The sequence below is a fragment of the Astatotilapia calliptera genome, chromosome 14 (genome assembly GCF_964374335.1).
Source record: "Astatotilapia calliptera chromosome 14, fAstCal68.1, whole genome shotgun sequence".
NCBI classification, from domain to species: Eukaryota; Metazoa; Chordata; class Actinopteri; order Cichliformes; family Cichlidae; genus Astatotilapia; species Astatotilapia calliptera.
Genome location: NC_137435.1, coordinates 30,237,439 through 30,257,788, shown reverse-complemented (window position 1 = coordinate 30,257,788; position 20,350 = coordinate 30,237,439). Strand labels below are relative to the sequence as shown.

The following is a 20,350-nucleotide window of genomic DNA, read 5'->3' as shown; positions in this document are numbered from 1 at the left end:
TCCTCTTTATTTCAAGGATGCAACAGTGTCCATGTTTTTCAAAATGACTTAAAAATTTGGATTATTCTGACTACAGAATAGTTTTCAACCCTTCCATGATCTTTTAAAGAAGAGGTAGATCATGTTCATATATGTCTTCTTCTTTGGATGATAGAGCTTTAACCTGCAATTGTGGATGGCACAGTGAACTGTGCTCACAGACAATGATTTCTGGAAGTGGTCCTGAGCCTGTGCAGTGATTTCCATGACCTGTAGTTATGTCACATGCTATAATATTACACATCTAAAACAGAAGATGGCACCAGAGCTTCTGTAACATAAATTTTATGCAATATATTCAGACTTTCTTTCTATATATTCAGGATTCATTTGATTTATTCATTCACTATATTTGAGTTTTAATTCAATATATACAGGCTTTCATTTAATTTATTTGAGGCTAATTCCATGTATAGATACACATACATATTGGAATCTCAAATACTGTGTGACAATGGCACTGCTGCTTTCTGAAAGACATATGGCTTGTGCTGCCTTGCTCTTAACTCCATGCAGCAGCAAAAGCCATTGGGTCTGGGGGAACACCTGCGCGTGTCACAACTGTGTCCCACTGTAACATAAATTCGGGCAACCATAATTACTGGGGCACATGGTCCACATGGGTCCAAAAATGACACAGCACAACACACATTTAAAACCATATGCTCAACCTAGTAATCAGTGCAGTGCATACCGCTTTCTATGTCAAGGGGTAACAGAGGTGATCAATTGTGGTTCAGCAATTGAATGGAGTTGCTAAAGAATAAAGCAACTCCTTTTATCTTTTATAATTTGTATTTCCTGACAGTAGTTTAGAGTAGTTACATGTATAAAATATTTACATTGTAATTAACTGTAGATATAGAATTTACTGCTTATAATGAAAGCAGCCTCTAGTAGAAAGTGCTGATGCACCAACTAGTAATAATAACAGCAAACACAAACCACAAACATGAATTCATGCTCTTTTATTTCTCAAACCTTTAACCTGTTGTGATCATAAATTGACATTTCCTCCACCAATTGACAAGTTTACAACTGTCAATTGTAAACTTGTCAATTTTAAAAACACAAATCTTTTCTCTCTAATCAAGCGGTGTATTTATTTTGTAAAATTTACTCCAATGAAATCATGACCCAAGGTAAAATCATTAAAGCATTCATGATTACATTTAAGTGCTTCCATTGTGATGTAGGCCAGATTTTGGCTGATAACTAAGATCTATGAAATCTTAATATTGGTAAGGTCTGGGCCCTGACAGCAGATCCTTTGAGGTGAAGTGACTAGTGGAGTGTGTCGTGCTGTCTCCAGTCTTCTTCGGGGTGCCCATCAGGCTCTCCATGTAGCTGGGACGTTTGATTACAAGGGATGGCTTGGTGGCAGCTGAAGAACTCACAGGATGCAGCTTCAAGGCGGGAGATGTAAGAGACACATTGGGAGTATCACTTGGCTTGGAGCTGGCAGAAGGTCCACCACCACCTGAGGCTGAAATGCTGGTTTTAGAGTGGCTGCTTTGCTCACCATCAAGGTGGTCCTGGAAATGAACATTAACAATCCATTTTGAACATTTTTAGATTAAAAGCTTTTTTTGTTGTTTCTATTGATTTCACTTCCCGAGGAGCCAAAACTTCGGTAAAAAAGAATAACACTAAAATTATTATTTGTCATTTTTCTTTCATATAATCTGATGATATTAGCATGTTACAGGTCATTTTACCTGTTCCTCCCTTTTCTCACTCTCCTCCTTTTTATTTTCCTTGTCGCTGTCACTACCAGAGGAGCCTGAACTGGAGCTTGAGTCCTGCTCAGAGAGGAAGCATTAGAAACTCATCAACTCACAAATATGATTACCAAAATGAGCAGAGACACTTTTTTTTCCCATCACACAGAGTAGAACTACCTTCTTTTTGTCTTTCTTCTTCTTGTCTTTCTTCTTTTTCTTCTTCTTGTCATCATCACTGCTGGAAGAAGAACCCGAAGAGGAACTGGAATCCTGGGATGTAAATATGATAGTGAGGTCACACAATCATAAGACGGATAGGAACCAGAGTTTTGAAAATATACAAAGGAGGAGGAGGCAGTGAGTCCACTCTTCTTTACCTTTTTCTTGTCTTTCTTCTTCTTTTTCTTCTTATCCTTCTTCTTCTTTTTCTTCTTATCATCATCACTAGAAGAATCACTTGAGGAGCTTGATGAAGAAGAAGAATCCTGGACAAAAAACAAGGAACATATTTCATTTAGAGGAATTACAGTAGCTTATAAATAAATAAAGTCAACCTAAAACCTTAAAGTGGATGGCCCCTCACCTTCTTTTTCTTCTTCTTCTTCTTCTTGTCCTTCTTCTTCTTCTTCTTCTTCTTTTTCTAAATACGAAAAAGAAGACTCAATTTAAATTGTGCAATCTTCTATCTTTCATCATTTTGAGTGCAGCAAATGTGTTTGCAAAGACGAAAATGGCAATATTTGTAGATGTTCTTCTCACCTTGTCATCATCACTATCGGAGGAAGAAGAGGAGCTATCATCAGAAGAGCTAGAATCCTAGAAAGTGCATCAGTCAGTCAGTAACAGAAATACACGATTTTCTGTAAAATATATATTTAGACTTTTTCTAGCCACCTTCTTCTTCTTCTTCTTCTTTGTCTGCTTCTTCTTCTTTTTCTTCTTCTTTTTCTTCTTTTCATCTTCACTATCAGAGGAAGAAGAAGAAGAAGAAGAAGAGCTGGAATCCTGTAAAAGAGTTGAACAATTACAAGTTTAATTTATTATTATTAGTATATATTATTATTAGTAGTAGTACTGTTATTAGAGTTCTGTATGGGTAGCTGACAATCTTTTACCTTTTTCTTTTTCATTTTCTTCTTTTTGTCCTTCTCTTCCCCTCCTCCTTCATCATCACTCAGGTTGCCATCCTCAGGTACTGCCTCTACTCCCCCTGCTAGACAGGAAACATCATTGCCATCAATACCATTGCCAATGCCATCAATGCTATTTGATCTATGTAAGAGCTAGAGAAGCATACATACCAGCCAATGTAGAGGAGACTTTGCAATCGTCTGAAGTTTGAAGCTGTCATGGGAAAGGAAAGTAACTATTATATCTTTTTCTTTCTGTCATGCCTTTCTATATAAAACCAGGACGTGGTCACCATGATGTGACCACTCCTGTTTGTAGGCTCCCTAAAGCACTGAGTCAGCTGTAAACATTTAATTTTTCTCAACATGGGGAGAAACCAAGGACACTGAAAACTCCTGTGGAATCATCTTTTCAATGAAGCAACAAACTCCAGAGCAAGAAAAATTAAACAAAAAAAAAAACTGTAGGTCTTCTGTTAGCCACTTGAGGCTGATCCCAAAAACCTGTCAGCTCCATTAATCTCTCTCAAGCTTTTGTCTCTTGTGCACCGTCATCTTTAGCTATCCCGGTACTTCTTATCTAGGCTAGCAACTTGACAGCCACACAATAAATTTGCACTGAACCATTCTCAGCTTTATCATCTTTTCTGAGTCCAACAGGGCAATCATAATATATAAAAGGAACATCATGCAGTCCTTACTTAAACCTGAAACTGGCAACCGAGAAAAATTATCATGAATAAGTTTGCATCGGCTGTCGCTCTTTTGTTTGCACGTATTGAGTTTGTGCATGCAGGTGTAGTGTGAAAAGTATGCGTGAGCAAATATTTCACCTTGCCAGGAACCTTTTCATCTGGTCCTGGAATCACACCACCTACAAAAATGGAGAAAAGGCAACCAAAAGGATCAACATAATGTAAATGTTTGGCTACTGTGATTTATATTACTGTGCACAAGAGCAAGTAGAAAACACTCACCTGCTGCTGACAGAACAATATCACTCTGCTCTTCATCCTGAAAGAAGACACAGAAGCACACGCACACAGTTAAGCTAAAAAAATAAACTTCACAAACTTTCAAAATGATAAAAGCTGAGTTGTTAGGAATCATTTCCTGATAGTGAAAAGCCAGTGAGAGGGCAAATGTGTTCACTGTGGGCGGGTTATCACAGAGCAACAGGACTGATGCTTTTATTAAACACAAACACAAGTTACTTTACTTTTTTCTCATCGTCCTCCTTCTTCTTGTCCTTTTTCTTTTTCTCCTTGTCACTGTCAGAAGATGAGGATGAAGAGCTGGAATCCTGCATTAAGGAAAAGAAACATCATTCATCTTGTTGTTTAAATAAAGAAATGAAACCCCTATGGTAAGGTTTCTTCTTCATTGTTCATGCCTGGATACTGACTGTATATTTTGTAACGTCATATGAATGTAAGAGGACAACAAACATCCACATCTGTTTTACCTTTTTCTTGTCCTTCTTTTTCTTCTTCTTCTTGTCCTTTTTCTTCTTCTTCTTTTTCTTCTTCTCATCCTCACTATCAGAAGAAGAAGAAGAGGAGGAGCTATTTGAGCTGCAGTCCTGTGGAAAAATGAATATATTTAAAACAAAATATCATCAATGAACTGTGATACAGAAATAGAGAAATTAGTCAGTTGAAAATTAAGAACCTCAGGCATTACCTTCTTCTTTTTCTTCTTCTTGTCCTTTTTCTTCTTCTTTTTCTTCTTGTCATCCTCGCTGTCAGAAGAAGATGAAGAAGAGGAGCTATCTGAGCTGGAGTCCTGTGGAAAAACAAATGTATTTAAAACAAAAAAGTCTTAATGAACTTTTAAACACAAGTGAAATAGAAAGATTAGTCACTTGAAAATTAAGACGCTTGGACAATACCTTCTTCTTTTTCTTTTTCTTGTCCTTGTCCTTTTTCTTCTTCTTCTTTTTCATCTTGTCATCCTCACTGTCAGAAGAGGATGAAGAAGAAGAGCTATCAGAAGACGAGGAGCTGGAGTCCTGTGAAAGGAAAAAATATAGTTAACACACAAAAATCTCTTTAATAAATGAGTTTTAACACAGAAGTAAAATACATTATTCACTTGAAAATTAAGAAACACGGGGAATACCTTCTTCTTTTTCTTCTTCTTCTTGTCTTTTTTCTTCTTCTTTTTCTTCTTGTCATCCTCGCTATCAGAAGAAGAGGAGCTGGAGTCCTGTGAGAAAGGAATAAAAAGTATTCACATAAAATCTATTTCTGTCTGCACATTAACACAGACACATCAGGCAGACAGACACATCATAGTGATGTTCATACCTTCTTCTTCTTCTTTTTCTTCTTCTTCTTCTTGTCATCTTCACTGTCAGAAGATGAAGAAGAGCTGGATTGCTGTGAGAAAGGAATAAAAAGTATTAAGTATAAATCATTCTCTGTCTTTTTCCTCAGAGTTACATACATGTGGTGACAATGGTGAGTTTCACACCTTCTTCTTCTTTTTCTTCTTCTTCTTCTTTTCGTCCTCACTGTCAGATGATGAACTATCAGATGATGAGGAAGAAGATTCCTAGGACAGAGGACGTATAATACATATTCATTAACATAGTCTACCATACCTACCATAGTCTACCTTTGTCTCTGTCATTTGTCATTTATGGTATGTTGAAATTTGATAGTCTTATTAAACAATTAGTCGTCGTAAAATTTGCCAGTTTTGGAGGGGAAATTAAACCCACTTTCTTCTTCTTTTCCTTCTTCTTCTTCTTTTCCTTCTTCTTGTCATCCTCATCATCTGATGAGCTAAAATCCTGAGACAAATAAAAATAAAATTACAATGATAAGTTTGGAATGTTTTGATGTATTGTGCTCTGTTTTTCACACAACCGAGTGGATTGGTGGATCGGTACACAGGACCTACATGATTGATTCAAATTAAGAATTTTTTTCTCTGCTAAACATGTACGGCATATAAATTATGGTTTGCAATACATTTCTCATGAATCTGATGAAATCCTGATGAAAAAACACGTTGGTCGATTAATAAAGCTGTTCTCTATACCACAGGTGTTACTGGAGCGTCGACCTCTTTAGCAATGCAATGTATAAAATTACAGACTTGAGTTGTTTCTCACCTGACCAAGATCGTCTGCATGTTTTATTTGGCCATTGGAACCTGGTAAGATTGAATGCAACAAAATGCAATGCATTAGTTTAATCATTCTGGAAACAAAAAGACATTTTGTTATGTAAACAGCTGGTCTACTATGATCACAGAATGTGGGGTTGCAGGATGGTTTAGGACATGTTGTTATAAAGGGGATCTAGACACAGCCCCCATTCTGGCTTTGTGAGCTGACCTCAGCACTACTCCACGATAACCCAATGAATGTTCAGTATCTGTTTGTGAACGGCAAATTAAACAAACTAGCCGTTTGATTTAATTGAAATTTCAGGTTCATCGAGCGAACGCTGCAAACCAGAAATCAAGAACAAACTGTCATCGTGAAATAGCGTAGATCACCTACCAGCCTGAGATATGACGACACTGTCGTGGATATACTCTTTCTCCTTGTCTTTTTTCTTCTTCTTTTCCTTCTCCTTTTTCTTCTTCTTCTTTTTCTTTTCATCCTGCCAGGAAACATTGAACAGCAGTTGTTTCGTAAATGCATTTTTATTTCGCGTGTATTCATGCAGTGTTGCATTTGTATTAATAAAAAAGACTCGGGAGAAGGATTCAAAATCAGACATCAAAACCAACTCACAGTATGCACATCCACGCATAACCATGCATGAGCAGTGATGCATGGAAGCATGCACACAATGGATATGTTACTGTATTCTCGTGATAAGACACATAACTTTCTCAGACACAACTCATGGGTAGCTGGATGAGATCCAAAAGATATCATTGTTAATGGGCGTGTTCCTCTCACATAGTTTGTCATTTCAGATCAGGACATTAAAGTCTATCGCCTGTTGAGAAATCATTTCTGCTGCTCTGTATACTTATTTTTGAGACCTTCTACTTCAGTAAGTTAAATAAAGTCACAATAAAGCTCATCAGTTGTTAAGTCCTATCCGAGGTGACCCACTAGGTGGTTAACTGGTTGTTGCTTTGTGTCTTTGACCTTTGTCTTTTTATCTTAAAATCATGCAATAGCAAAATAACTGGCTTTTCCTGAGTCTCCAGTCTTTACACCCACATCATGTCATCATATGACTGCAGTCATCTAAAAGTTGCAAAATTGGAAAACTAGACAAAACTGGAATTGCGAGTCATTGTGTGCTCCTTGAGTTATTTTAAGAGCTGAAATTGACAAGAGCAGGGAGAAGACTGGCGTGCTTATCTATCAGTTTGCTGAGAGACAGGATAAAAATGCAGTTTTTAGATTCAATCCACCCTAAATATTCACTGAACAGACAACATCTTTAGACAGTATCCTCACTGGAGGCAGATACATAATTAAATGGGACAATCAATCCCATGTGAGCCGATTTGAAATTGTGCTTCCAGCCAAGGACTTTGTATAGCTGCTTTTCGTAAGGATTTACATAAACAAAACTGCAAAACTCTCCAAGTGTTTGGAAGGGTATTCACATAAGCAAACATCAATTAATGACTGTAAGCAATGTTGTCATGACTAAGTCATGTAATGGCAGCACCTGGTAAATGACAGGTTAGAGCAGGCATGGAGCTGCAAGGGAGTCGTGTTTTTCTACTTGGTAATAAGCACATACAGAAGCTACATGTGAGCAAGAAAACCCTGGCTTCTCCTAAAACCTGAATCTATTAATAAAGGTGAAAATTCTAATGAAAACAGACCAGTCACATGATCACAGAAATTACACACTTATTCAGATTTATTACATTAGAATTGAAGGCTCTAGATCAGCCATCAATCATTACAACTTACTTCTGTCGAGGGTCTGCTGTTGTGTTTGACTTTGTGTCTCATGTGTCAACATACAGAGAACAAAAGCGCTCTGGACAGCCCTCACAAAACTCTTTTGGATGCCTGACCTTAGCAGGAGCTTTTAAAAAAGGCTCTCAAAGACCCATCACAGGATCTGTGGTTAGGTGTAAATGTGTGTGTCATGCATGTGGGTGTGCGGATAAAACTGCTTTGTCACTTTATCAGCAAAACTACAATTTACCAATAAACACAAAGTGCTCTGCACGGATGCATCAGCAACATTTTGGTGCACACTTTTGCTCACACTGACTAGTTAAAAATGCCCCAGTGTTACAAGTGGTGTGTGACAAACTGTGACCTCCATATCAAATAGTGGTTGGAAATAACACGAGGCATTCGGTCTGAAAGTTGAAGTGGCTGTTCGAGAAGTGTTTTTCTTCCATGGCTCCACATGTGAAGATCGCATTTATTTCGATTTCTGTTGAACAAATAATTTTCCTCTTGAAACCCTGATCAGCACATGCCAATCTGCAATTTACCTCACTATCACTGTCTGAGGAGCTACTGGAGGAAGATGAAGATGAAGAAGAGGAGGAGGAGGAGCTGGAGCTCTGTTAAGAAAGAAGGAGAATATTAGTGCTTAATTTTACGTACAGAAGTTTATGTAAACAATCTTTTGTTTATGAAACAATACATGAGAAGGAATGAGCCATGGCCAACACGCCCCAGTGAGTTTCTGTCATACGAGGGCAAGTTGTGTCTGTGACTGCATATGGGAGAGGCCCTTCAGGCACTTGGCAACACACATAAAGGAAAACTCCACAAACAAGCACACATGCACACACCTATCCCTGCTATGTCGTTAACCACTTGTGCAAAAAGCGACAGTTGAGCCACACATGGAACAAACGATTCTCTCCTGTTTGGCTGTACTCCACTCCTCTGTAAGAAGCTGTAACTCATGATTTCAGCACCACATGTGCTCCCGTCAGGACAAATCCTTAAGAAAACTGCTGAGTTAACTTAGCAGATACCAGAAAATATTTACAAACAAAAAATTCCAAATACAATCAATACCGTTTTCATCGGCAGTTCACTTTACTGAACTCTGTCACACTTACTTTCTTCTTCTTCTTTTTCACCTTCTTTTTCTTCTTTTCTTTCTTGCCGATACCCTCATCTTCGCTGTCTGGAGAGCTGTCAAGTGAATACATCTCCTGGTAAACACAAGAGAGGAGAAAGTACATGTGTTATCTTCAGTGGGGATATTGAGCCTGTGAACAGAGCTGCTTTAATTGCTTCACTGTCATTAGATAATGGAGAAGTCACAACATGTGTGCTTTGTTTCTCCTGCTCACCTCATCTCCTGTTCCTGCAGGTTTCCCGATCTGAGTCTTGTCTCCCTGCGTCTTGGCCAGCTCCGCAGGCCCTTCTATTTCAGCCGGGGGCTGCGAACCGCCAGAGGGCACCGCTGCAGGCTCGACGCCTGCAGTGTCTCCTCCACCTGCAGTTAAACAATTCAGGTGAGCAGTGTTACAAATATCTGCCTGAAAGACATCAATTTTTCTGAACGCTCAACTAATGAGTAATCTGTATATACAAACATCTGTCTTATCAGCCTATTTTTAACATGCACTTTTAATAAAATATTAAAATAAATACAAAACACATATGACAGCATCATATGCCAGGACGTCCTTGTTATCCAACTTTCTTAAAAGGACAGCCAGGTTAAAACAAAGAAATTAAAAATCAGTCATCAACACTAAAACTGTGCCTGCATATACTTTATAGTTGGCTATAAATCAGTGAATACTCTAATAATTAACAATTTGGGGAAGTGCCACACCCCTGACAGCAGGAGAAAGGTTTAAAAAGAGCCTGCTGTCTACAAATATGAAGCGGTAGGAGTGCATCAGCTGCAATCTCCCTGCAGCGGTTATTCTGCACATTTAAAAAGGCATTATCCAAAAATAAATACATTTAATCCACACTTTTCAAACTGTAAAAGAAAAAAGAAACAAGCCAGTTAACAAATAGCAAACCTTTGAGGAGGGTGGACTCCATTTCGGTCCAGTTCTCTCCTCTGTCCAGGAGTCCAGGTCTCATCTGACAAAGCCACCTGATCACATTTATAACAAGGTGTGGGTGTGTGGAGCCCTGGGGTGGAGAAACAGGGAGAGCCAAAAGCAGAAACTTCCCCACATCAGTTTCAAAATAAAGGTCACTATAAAAGAAAGTCACCAATCAGTTCTGACTGTTATCTTTTTTTTGTACCCACTACTTATTTTTCACCACGAAAAGTTCACGGCTGTCTTTTAAGAGGATAGCTGATTATCTGATCTAATTCTCTAAATTGTATTTATTTGCCTCAGTCTTATTCAGAAAGCTGCTTACATACATTGTATTTGACTGTCACCATCTGTTTGTGTTAGTTACTTAGCTTGAAAGGCTGGTTTACCTGTGCAAACAGGTGGTGCTAGTTTTATGACTGGAATGTAGCCTGTGGGCATTATCTGCATGAATTAAAACATTTGGAAAGTGTTGCAGAAGGAGGATTACCATTGCTCTAGCAGGTCAAAGCAGGGAATTATCAAAAAAATAATAATAAATGTAACTATCCATGATTCCAAAATGTAGGAATAGGTTTAGGGGAATAAAGCTCTTTGCCTTTAATGTGGAGCATTAAAGGAAAAAATAGAAAGAGAGAGAGAAGTGATTTAATCATGTTGCTGCTATGTCGCCTCCTAGAGGAGGATCATGGTTAACTTAAAACCACAACATTCTGCTAAGCAGGGGTGTTCCTGGGCCACATACAATCTTTTTGATCTGGAGTGAGAAAAATAAAAATAAACTGAGAAACTTTATTTAAAAAGGAAGGATTTGTGTTATTAAAATTTTATTAAAGTGCAACAAAGTGCATTCTGAAGATGTTTAAATGCTTAGAAAAACTAAAACCATGAGTCCAAATGCAATTTGCCCCATTCAAAGTTTTGCCAAATGCTAGAATGCAGTAAAATGCAATAGTGCTTTCCGAAAGTCTTTCAAAGGTTTTTTCCCACCCATTTTCAGTCCAGTTCTTGTACAGACCCTTTTTAGAAGTTTCTTTTTAAACCCACTTAACGCTGAGCTGTGAATTATTCAAGCATAAAAAATGTACCTGAGCATTTAATGCCCTTCAAGAGGCCCGGAGAAGAATAGGCAATGTAAGAAATGACAAGAAAGCTTGGCTAAGAGAGTTCAGGCTGTTGTAAAGAATAAAAGTGTTCATCTTAAATATTGACTTTCATATATGTTATTATCATACAAAGTCTTTTTGCCTTATATACTTTTTTCCATGCATATTTGCACATCTTCAATAAACCAATAAAGTGAGACGTGGCTCAGAGAACTGTAAGGACTTTACTGCAATTTTCACACTTTGCAGTTAGTCAGCGGGACAACACAGGCCCTTTCACTGGTCCCCGAGCCGCGTGTTTGATACCTCTGAATCTGTTTCTTCGTCGCTTCCGTAGTACAACTGGTCAGTGAAGTTAGCTAAAAAGGTTACAGGCTTGAGATCCGGAAATGGGGGCTTAAATAAGAGCGAAATGAAGTCCCACAATACCACTTGAAGATTAAAAAATAATAATCAAAATGCATTTTATATATATATATATATATTTATTTATTTATTTATTTATTTTTAATTCCTCTTGAATACAACTAATATGTGGAAAGAGAAGCAACTTTAGGTAAGGTCAACGGTCAACGGAAGACAGCAGGTTTATTTTGAAATTTATCCGGAAGAAGTTACAGCGTGTAGCTGTATCTTAGGTTGTATACCAAACTCTGGCGAAGGATAGAAATACGCTTTCTTTTATTTACGTTTTTTGTGTTTTAAATCACGAGTTTGTCAGTCTAGTTTAACTTCATAATGTAGAGGAGCTAGCTAACGCTCGTTTGCTAGCGGAAAGCCGGCACAGAGGGACGGTTACTTTGTTGACCCTCATCCGCACGTCTTACCGCTCTTTGGTCATGTTTCTGTACCCAACACATTTTCTGTTTTGGGGCATTTTAAAGGGTCACTTCTTCGGCCACTCTGTACGTGGAGGACCTACGGTGCGCTATGGCTTCTAGCTAAACTCGACTGACTGGTCGTCGTCATGCCGAGAGAAGCGACGTCCGCTCCGCTGACGGTGACTGTGCTGGCAGTGCTGTGGGTCAGTGTGGGTCGGTGCCATGTCTTCGGATCTCTGGGGCAAGGATGTGATAATGGAAAGGTAACAGTCTCACTACCTGTGTGTGTCTGCTGGTGTAAATAAAATCCATGTTTTAAGTCATATGGTTTATAACCTAGTATTGGTGATTAAAATGCACTTATTTTACGTGTGTGTGTGTGTGTGTGTGTGTGTGTGTGTGTGAGATAGCTCTCTTTGGAGAGGGACCTGCCTGCGGATGCTGTTTATTGGGACTGTGCTGCGTCTGCATGGCCAGAGTTTACTCAGGTAAACATGGAAATTCATACACCTTAGTCTAACAAATTACCACCATAATCACTGTGGCTCATATGGGAGGGGTGTGGTGCACTTACACCGGTTGCCAGGAAATGCAAACAATCATATGAATGAGACTGTTGTGATAAACCCTGCACACACAGCAAATGAGCTGTGTGTGCAAATTCGACCCACTTCGAATCACCTTGCGGCTTCACACTGTTACATATGTAACAGTGTGTAGTTAGTTGTTGGGGTTGCTTTGTTCCCAGATTACAAGTGTTCCTTCTAATTCCTCTTTTCAGAGACTTCCGAGTATTGACACAGCGTACAATCCTGAGGTGAGTAAACACCAGGCAGTTTACTTAAGAATCTCATATCTGGACTTTTTACGCAACCTTTGGCCCTCTAAACATAAAGCATGACTTGGTTATCTCCTAAAATCAAAGTGCAACTGGATAACACTTCAAACAAGTCCCATTCACAGTTCACTAAATTTGAACCCAATTCATTCTTTTATTTTCTTAACCATTTTTTCCTCATGTACTGTCCTGAGGGAGCTGAAGCCTCTCGCAGCTGACATTTGAAACCAGTACATGTATTAGCTCAAAAGCTTTACCAAGCAAGTGTGTTAGTTGCAACAAGATTCAGTTTGAGTTAACCAAACCAGCTTTTTTGCTTAGTAAAAGTAATTTGTGTGAAATTTACTAGAAGCTAACTAAGTGTTTGTCTTGTGTGCTTGATGTTTTCATTTCAGCCAGCTAGGCAGATATGCATGGATAAATCTATCTCCTACTATCACCGCATTCCTAACAGGTGAGTGTACAGGTTGATGAGTAAGTTCACTAGAGCTGCAGAATACCTTACTGGATGGCCATACAATTATTTCTGTTTTTACAAAGAGCTGACAGATACACAAGCTTAGTATTGTTACAAAAAGCATTGTTTTACTACATTAAAGCAAGCAACACACTGGTCACTTTATGTGGTACACATTGGTAATACCGAGTTTGACCTCTTTTGGCTTCAGAACTACCTTAATTCTCTAGAATGGTGTAGATTCAACAAGGTGCTGCACATGTTCCTCAGTATTTGGTCCATATAGACATGATAGCATCACACAGTTGCTATAGATTTTTCAACTGAACATCAGTGTGTTGGCTCTCTTGTTCCAACACTGTATTTTTTCATCTGTAGGCATGAAAAGATCAAGAAAAATATTGAAGAAAAAAATCCTGATTGAGGTTGTCATAATTCATGCATGACAGGGTTAAATAACAATAATTACAATGAAACATGTCATACATATATAGTAACATTAAACGACCAGTGGGTGGCAGGGTATGGAGTGACACATCAGTGTCCAATGTAGTGGTTTATGTGCAATTATACCATCAACACTGACACAAATACAAGTAAACAGCCTTTGAAAGGTGTCCACTAGTGACCACTATGCGTGAAAGGGTTAAGGCTTTTGAAGACATTAACCTGTGTTTCTGTGTCGGTGTTTGTGTTGCAGTGGAGCATACAGACCAATAGGAGCAGAGAGCGGAGAGTACTTGTACTGTCCTCCTCAGCGGTGGCTCAATAACTTGCAGGTTAGTTGCACTATTGCACATGGTTTGCTGCTGCCTCTGCCTTTGTATCTTCTGAAACATCAGTTTGTCTGTTCATCGGAGAGATATGTGCATCATGTGTATTCTGTGTAAACTGAGCCTTTTTGCAGTACTTTCAGGACATGTGTTTTTCAGCACTCAGTCACATCCACCTTGAGGCCATACTTTATTGATTGACTTACTTTTTTTCCCCCTCCGCTAGTGTATTGCTTATAGTAACAACCTGTTAATTTGGGGGGCGCATTTTCAGTTAGTTTGCAAAACTGTTTTAACAACAAGCAGCGGATCACTTAGAACCAACAGTTAGGAAACCTTTATTCTCACCTCACTGAACTACAACAAAATTATGGGTATCACTGTTTTGTGCATTAAAGTTCATTAAAGCACACAGTACTCCATAACTCACAGCTATACAAATACTAGCGTTTAACAACTAACAGAGTAACTTTATACTGCTAAATAAAAACCACCCTAAACACACCTCCCTATGGTTAATCATCATCACCATGACAGTGCACTCGTAGTGTTATACAGTGTGCGTTCTTTTTGTGTTTTTAATTCTAGCCCTGTGTGTATTAACATTAAAAAAGGGGGGATTGCTGACAGCAATAAAAAAACCTGGACACACATACTGGTAGCAGAACAGCATTTTCTACAAGGGAGGAGCTAACTGTAAAATGAGAGAAAATGCAGTTTTTAGATAAAGTGTTTTGACCTGTCAATGTGGCGAAGGCATCCTGTACCTTTAGCAGAAAAACAGTCCCAAAGCATAAAGTTTCCACCTCTGTGCTTGACTGTGGGGATGGTGATCTTTGGCTCAGGATCAAAACTCTTCGCATTTAATAGAGGGAAACTGTCATTTTGTCATGAAGCATTTATAGCCATACCATGAATAACAATAGCAGGACTGGAGTATTTCTTTGTTTTTCGTTCCTCGATCCATCCTTTTCTTAATCTAGGTTAGGGTATTATACATTCATAACTATGGCCAATTTAAAATCACCCATTAACAAAACAAGCACGTTTCAGCATTTACTTATTTAATCACAGCAAACATTTTTAATTGTAACAGTATGGAAAATGTGTATAGTTTGTACGGCCCGCACCAAACAGGTGGCCTCTCCTAAAAGGAAGGCAGCCACCATTATTACACCTGTGCCTTCTCTATGGTGACAAGTAAAAATGTGTAGTGGGAAGGTCAGTCGCCTACCTGTTTTTGGTTTCTGCTTTAGGAAGGAACACTTGTAAAATCCGAATACAGTAGATAAAAGCACAGAGGAATCGGGCGTTGACAGTAGAACACACACCTAATTCTTGAGTTACAAATTAGCCTTTATAAGATTCCAAGCTGAAACTCATGTTCATATCAAACTGCAGTCGAGACACGGTGTGTAGTTTTAAGTGCAGCTTAAGAGTAAACCAGGCAAGTGTACCAGCAGTTATTTTCTATGTGTTTGGACCCTTGGTAGGAGGGTTGACACAGACTATGAATTTTCCTTGAAAGTCACAGATTTGGCCTCCTGCAGTAATATGCCAGCATATAATGTGGATCACAGCTAGTTCTCAGCTATCGTTCTCCACAGAGAGAACATCGACCAATAGGAATAGTTGTTTTTTTTTTAAAGCAACATTAGAAGGACTAATCAGAAAATGTTATGTTGATACAATGTTTATGTTGTTATAAGCACTTGAGTACATAGATGTTAATTAATCATAGAATGCTGCAGTAATGGTGGATAATGGGGAGATTCTGGTCACACGTGCGGTGTTCTGTGTTTTGTAGCGTGGAGCGGCGGTTTTGCTCTACCATCCGTGTGCACCACCTCGCGAGCGTCAGATCCTGTCCGACTTGGCTCGCTCCTGTCTGCAGTCCTACATCTTGACCCCACACCCACAGCTCAATAAACACATGGTAAGAAACACTTTCATCAACCTTTGTTTTCATCAGAATTTGTTGGATTTCTGGGATGTTAAACACGGATGCTTGTTAGATTTAATACCATTTCAGATTGGAACTCAGGATCTCGGAGAGAGACAAGATGCAAAAGCATTGTTTGCTTTAAGAAGACTGTTGAGGGTGTTGTCCTGTCATTGAACTGTCAGTTATTCGTTAAAAAGGGCCTTTTTAAGAGCACTCAGGCAGATGGTCTTGTACTTCATGGCATCATGAAGTACAAGATAAGTTTTTAGCCTCTGGGAGAAAGGAAATTTACCGAATGTGTTTCTCTGCTCTGTGCTCAGCCTGTAGCTTTTGTGTCCTGGGGTCGCACCTTGGAGCTGTCCACCGCCGCGTCTTTAGACCTCTGTGATTGGCTGGAGGTCAATCACAGAGGTCAGACTTCAAGAAAAGAGTCTGATGGTGTGACGCAGATGAGGAAGTATGCCCTGCTGCTGACCTGGTCAGCAGAGCTGCATCAGCTAGAACAAACAACAAAAATGAAGGTTAGGAAACATGACTCAGGATTGAGCTAGCTTTGTTGAGTTGTGTGATGTTTTTTAACGTACAGACTAGTAAATAAATGAGTAATTTCAGTTGTCTGATATAACTAACATTGCAGGATTCCCTGAGGCAGTGTTGTGAGCGGACCATCTATTCTCTGTTAAGCGGAGCTACAGAGGCTGAACTAGAGCACAGCGTGAAGACCGAACGCTCAAAACAAACAAAAGTGGGAAGCAAAACCAGGCAGATGAGAGCTGCCCTGAAAGTTGTTGACAGCAATGAGAGCAATAACACTATGGCAAATGTCTCCAGAACTGTTCCTCAGCGGTCAGGAGATGGTCAGAATAACAGCAGCACGCTTGGATCATCAGCAGATCAGAGGAAACCTTTTGATCTTTCTAGCTCCAGAGAAGCTCCTCAGGTTCCAACTCAAGCCTCTAAACCCAGGCTCACAGCTCCCTTGGCCTTAAATATCTCTGAGACAGAAGCTCAGAAAGGCCTCAGAAAACTGAACCACTCTCCTGTTTCTGCACATGGTGTGAGCAGTAAACGCACCTTTACCGACAGGCCTGAAGCCCTGATTCTCAAGGAAACAGACTCTATTAAACACAATACCAAAGTGGACAAGTCTAAAGAGAAAATCTTCGACTCATCTGACGGCAACATGGAGGATAATGAAGTGGTAGATGTAAAGGAGAGAGAGCTGGAGCATACGCAGATCCAATGCGCCCCAGGATCTCACCAAAAAAGTGAAAGCACTGGCTCCGACTCTGTGCCTAAACCCCAGTCAGAGGCTCAGGCACAACAGCATCCACAGACAGACAGCCACAGCCAGCCTATCAGCCGTGACTGCAACAGCTGCGCACCAGGTGAACACTGTGACTGTGTCAAGGCCTCGGGATCAGAGGCCCAAGCTGCTGCTGCTGTTGTATATAGAGAGCTGCAAAGGACCCCGAGGACGGACGAAGCGGCGTGGGCAGCAGCGGCACTAGGCTTCCTGCTGGTTCTCCTGACTCTGTCAGTGCTTCACACTCGTCTGTACCGCCACTGGAGGATCACGCCGAGCCTTTACTGGCACAACCCAAGCGACGACTATGACAGCGTTGCAGGTAACGTCATCAGGGATGAAGAATAGAGCTGTTATGCCCTAATTAAATTAGAATTTTTCTGAAAGATACACATTCTCTTTTAGGTGGAGCTTACAAGCCAAGCTTATTCCTGTTATGTTTTTTCTTCCAGATGTGATCCGCAGAAGGTTGCGAATTGCAAAGAGAAGGCGGAAAAGGGGCAGAAGGCAAGAATGCGTTCTCCTGCCGAGCTCCTCCAGCTCAGATGAATGTCCGTAGAACTGAAAGAAACACCCCCAACACTGTTTGGGAAGAGGGGACCTGAAGGAAAAGAAAAAGGGTGTGTTATGTATGTTGGACTCGTCTTACATGTAGCTGTCTTACACCTACGGTGTGCAGTTTATCTGAGAGAACCTAAATGTTGTAAATTACACACACTATAACAGCCCTACAACCACAATGAACAGGCTCATAGGAATTTGACAGAGGACCCACCATGTCATATTTTTAAACATGTGAATATTTTTTTAATTGAAAGGACAAAAATGTTTTATCCAAAAGAACGGTTAACTTATAACCAGCCATTCCCCAAATAGTTCCCGAAACTCTTAAGCTTTAAAAATGTTTTCATAATTAGTTTTACAGAAATGTTTTTTAACTGTAAAGGTTTGATATGCGAAATGTAAGTTGCTGTTGTAAGCAACGCTATGTTTGTGTTGTCATACAAACATGTGAATAGCTGCATTCTGGAGATGTGATTGTGTGATTTGTAAAGAGTGAGTCTACAGGTACTTTGATTAAAATTAAAACTGTAAAGTTAGAACATCCAGATCAGTAATGGATGTGTGTGGGGGGGGGGAAACAAAATGATCCGGTCTTTTTGAAGGAGGAGGAGAAGAGAACGTGAGTTGAACTGTGATGATCCAGAGCACAATGGAAGGCAGAGTGAAAAGTTTTTGCTGAATGATCTCAAATGTACTTTTGCAGTAAGAAAAAGAAATGCAGGCAAACCCTGGACAATTAAATTGTTTTATTATTTTATTACAAATGTACAGCTTATGAGTTTCCATTACGATTGACCTTTTTAAGTCGTTGTTTTCCCTACTTTACAGTTCTTAATTGTCTTCTGTTAAAAGATAACTCTCCCATCTCCCAAACTGTCGAGCTGTGAAGACACACAGGAATGCGACAGCACAGGCTACAGTGCACTGTCAGGGCTGAGAATCTGATGTGTGTGTGCGTGTGTGTGTGTGTGTGTGTGTGTGTGTGTGTGTGTTAAAGTCTGGCTGAAGAGTCAATGTTTGTACCTGTGCATGGCTTGGTCCAACCGATAAGGGTGAGTGTCTGATGTTGTCTATGTGCTAAATTCTGAACAGAATGAAGGCATATAAAGTCTGCAAAGTGTGACAAAACTGACACAAGCATTAAACATTCACACTAGAGGCACCCTATGTAGTGTCCACTAACTCAGAGGAGGACTGGGCCATGTGCGTTTTTAAGACCCCCCCCCCCTCCTCGTGATCTTTTGAGATGACTGTAGTGTTAAGCCCAAGTGTGCTTCAGACCATACCCCCACCCATATTTCCATATGCCAACTCCAATCCTGCACCCAATGTACTTGAGCTAAGACCTTTGGGAGAGTGCAGTAAATACTGCAGATCCTACGTCATCCAGCAGGTGTTTTGAAAAATAGTGCAACTAAGATCAAATGAGACACGTTGTCATTCCCATCTTCCCATGGATACGAGCAGGATCGTTAATATGTACTATATGACTACATAGTAACACCACACCGTAACCTCAAAACATTCGAACAACTGCAAGTACATCAGGTGCCGAGACTTAAGAGGTGAGCAAGGACTTGGTGAACAGAGGTCATGGCCTGAAGCCCATTTAGGCCAACAAATATATAAATATCTCACAAACAAAAACTACAGCTTAATATAAAATATAGCATGAAAAATATACGTTCATATATATATTTTTATATATATATATATGGCTCTAGACTAAAACATGGGCAATCATGATTAAAGGGGACACGTTTTTCTTGCTGGCCCCCTGTGTGTGTTGGTGTGTGTGTGTGTGTGTATAAGTGTGGTAGTATTTCTGTTGTATCAGCAGTCAGTACGAGATCACCGCAACTCAGCCAGTCATACAAGAGATGATGATGACGATGTGCAAAGGCATTCAATATTAAACAATGATACATTTCAAGAGTTTTTCAACGCACAGTCCAAGTTTCCCTCCCATGCAGAGACATGTGTGCAACTATGTCAAAGACTGAGGGGACATGGACTGAAATCCCACGTAGTGATCAGAGTAAAAGATTTAAAAAAAATATATATAAACCATAAAATATTGGGGGGGGGGGGAAGTGGACAGAAATGATGAGGCATTACCTCAAGGTGTTTGGAGCCGATTTGTCATCTTGTGGGGAAAAACAAAAAGGCAGCAATACAAGACAAACTGAGATGCGACTGTAGTTTGATCCTTCAGTGTTTCAGGTGAGTAACTGAACGCTGAGATTACACAAAAGAGCGAGGTGAGGAAATCTCTCTGTTACTGAGGAAACCAGCTGCGGGAGCACTGGTGAAGGTTTTAGAGTAGAATCTTAACTTTAAAAAAGGAAAAGGGAGAGAGAGAGAGAGAAAAAAAAAAAAGAGGACAGTCCTCCCAGAAGTTCCCAACGTGTTTACAGATATGACCATTTTTGTTCGGCACAGTACGCGACTGACATAAGTCGGTTGAACTGCACTGAGTTTTGTTCCCAACGCTGTCTGCAGAAAGGCAGATGGCTAAAAAGACACAACTTCTGTGGCCCAGATCAGCAGGCTGTGACAGAAAACTGCTCGCAGGCTTCCACAGAAGCTTGTCAAACAGTCTCAAGGGTAAAAAAAACAAACAAAAAAAACAACAACATAATAATACTTGGCAAACTAAATCAAGTGCACCT

General features: G+C 39.8%; 2 protein-coding genes across 6 annotated transcripts; one reads left to right on the top strand and one right to left on the bottom strand.

Annotated features, from left to right (window-relative positions):
• Positions 1-992: 992 nt before the first annotated feature.
• On the bottom strand, positions 993-10,195 carry LOC113037018 (uncharacterized). Of its 5 annotated transcripts, none has more exons than XM_080288472.1 (25): positions 9,842-10,195; positions 9,155-9,300; positions 8,918-9,013; positions 8,336-8,407; positions 6,408-6,510; positions 6,015-6,055; positions 5,619-5,690; positions 5,369-5,449; positions 5,203-5,274; positions 5,015-5,101; positions 4,785-4,904; positions 4,577-4,678; positions 4,359-4,475; positions 4,113-4,196; positions 3,871-3,907; positions 3,727-3,767; positions 3,065-3,107; positions 2,879-2,976; positions 2,658-2,768; positions 2,523-2,579; positions 2,347-2,403; positions 2,141-2,248; positions 1,941-2,033; positions 1,758-1,841; positions 993-1,574 (listed from the first exon to the last, which is right to left on the bottom strand). In XM_080288472.1, exons 1-25 carry the CDS (start codon positions 9,903-9,905, stop codon positions 1,272-1,274), a joined length of 2,289 nt encoding a protein of 762 aa, XP_080144598.1. In that variant the 5' UTR covers positions 9,906-10,195; the 3' UTR covers positions 993-1,271. The 5 variants fall into 5 exon arrangements, with proteins under 5 accessions (XP_080144598.1, XP_080144601.1, XP_080144599.1 ...); XM_080288475.1 differs by having other exon boundaries at positions 2,347-2,397; XM_080288473.1 differs by having other exon boundaries at positions 2,523-2,581; positions 2,663-2,768.
• A 1,374-nt stretch (positions 10,196-11,569) lies between these two features.
• On the top strand, positions 11,570-18,442 carry tp53i13 (tumor protein p53 inducible protein 13). The gene is made up of 9 exons (XM_026192440.2): positions 11,570-12,058; positions 12,206-12,283; positions 12,577-12,612; positions 13,029-13,087; positions 13,791-13,869; positions 15,671-15,799; positions 16,129-16,329; positions 16,446-17,436; positions 17,567-18,442. The coding sequence occupies exons 1-9, from the start codon at positions 11,942-11,944 to the stop codon at positions 17,671-17,673; spliced, it is 1,797 nt and encodes a 598-aa protein (XP_026048225.1). The 5' UTR covers positions 11,570-11,941; the 3' UTR covers positions 17,674-18,442.
• The last annotated feature ends 1,908 nt before the right edge of the window (positions 18,443-20,350 follow it).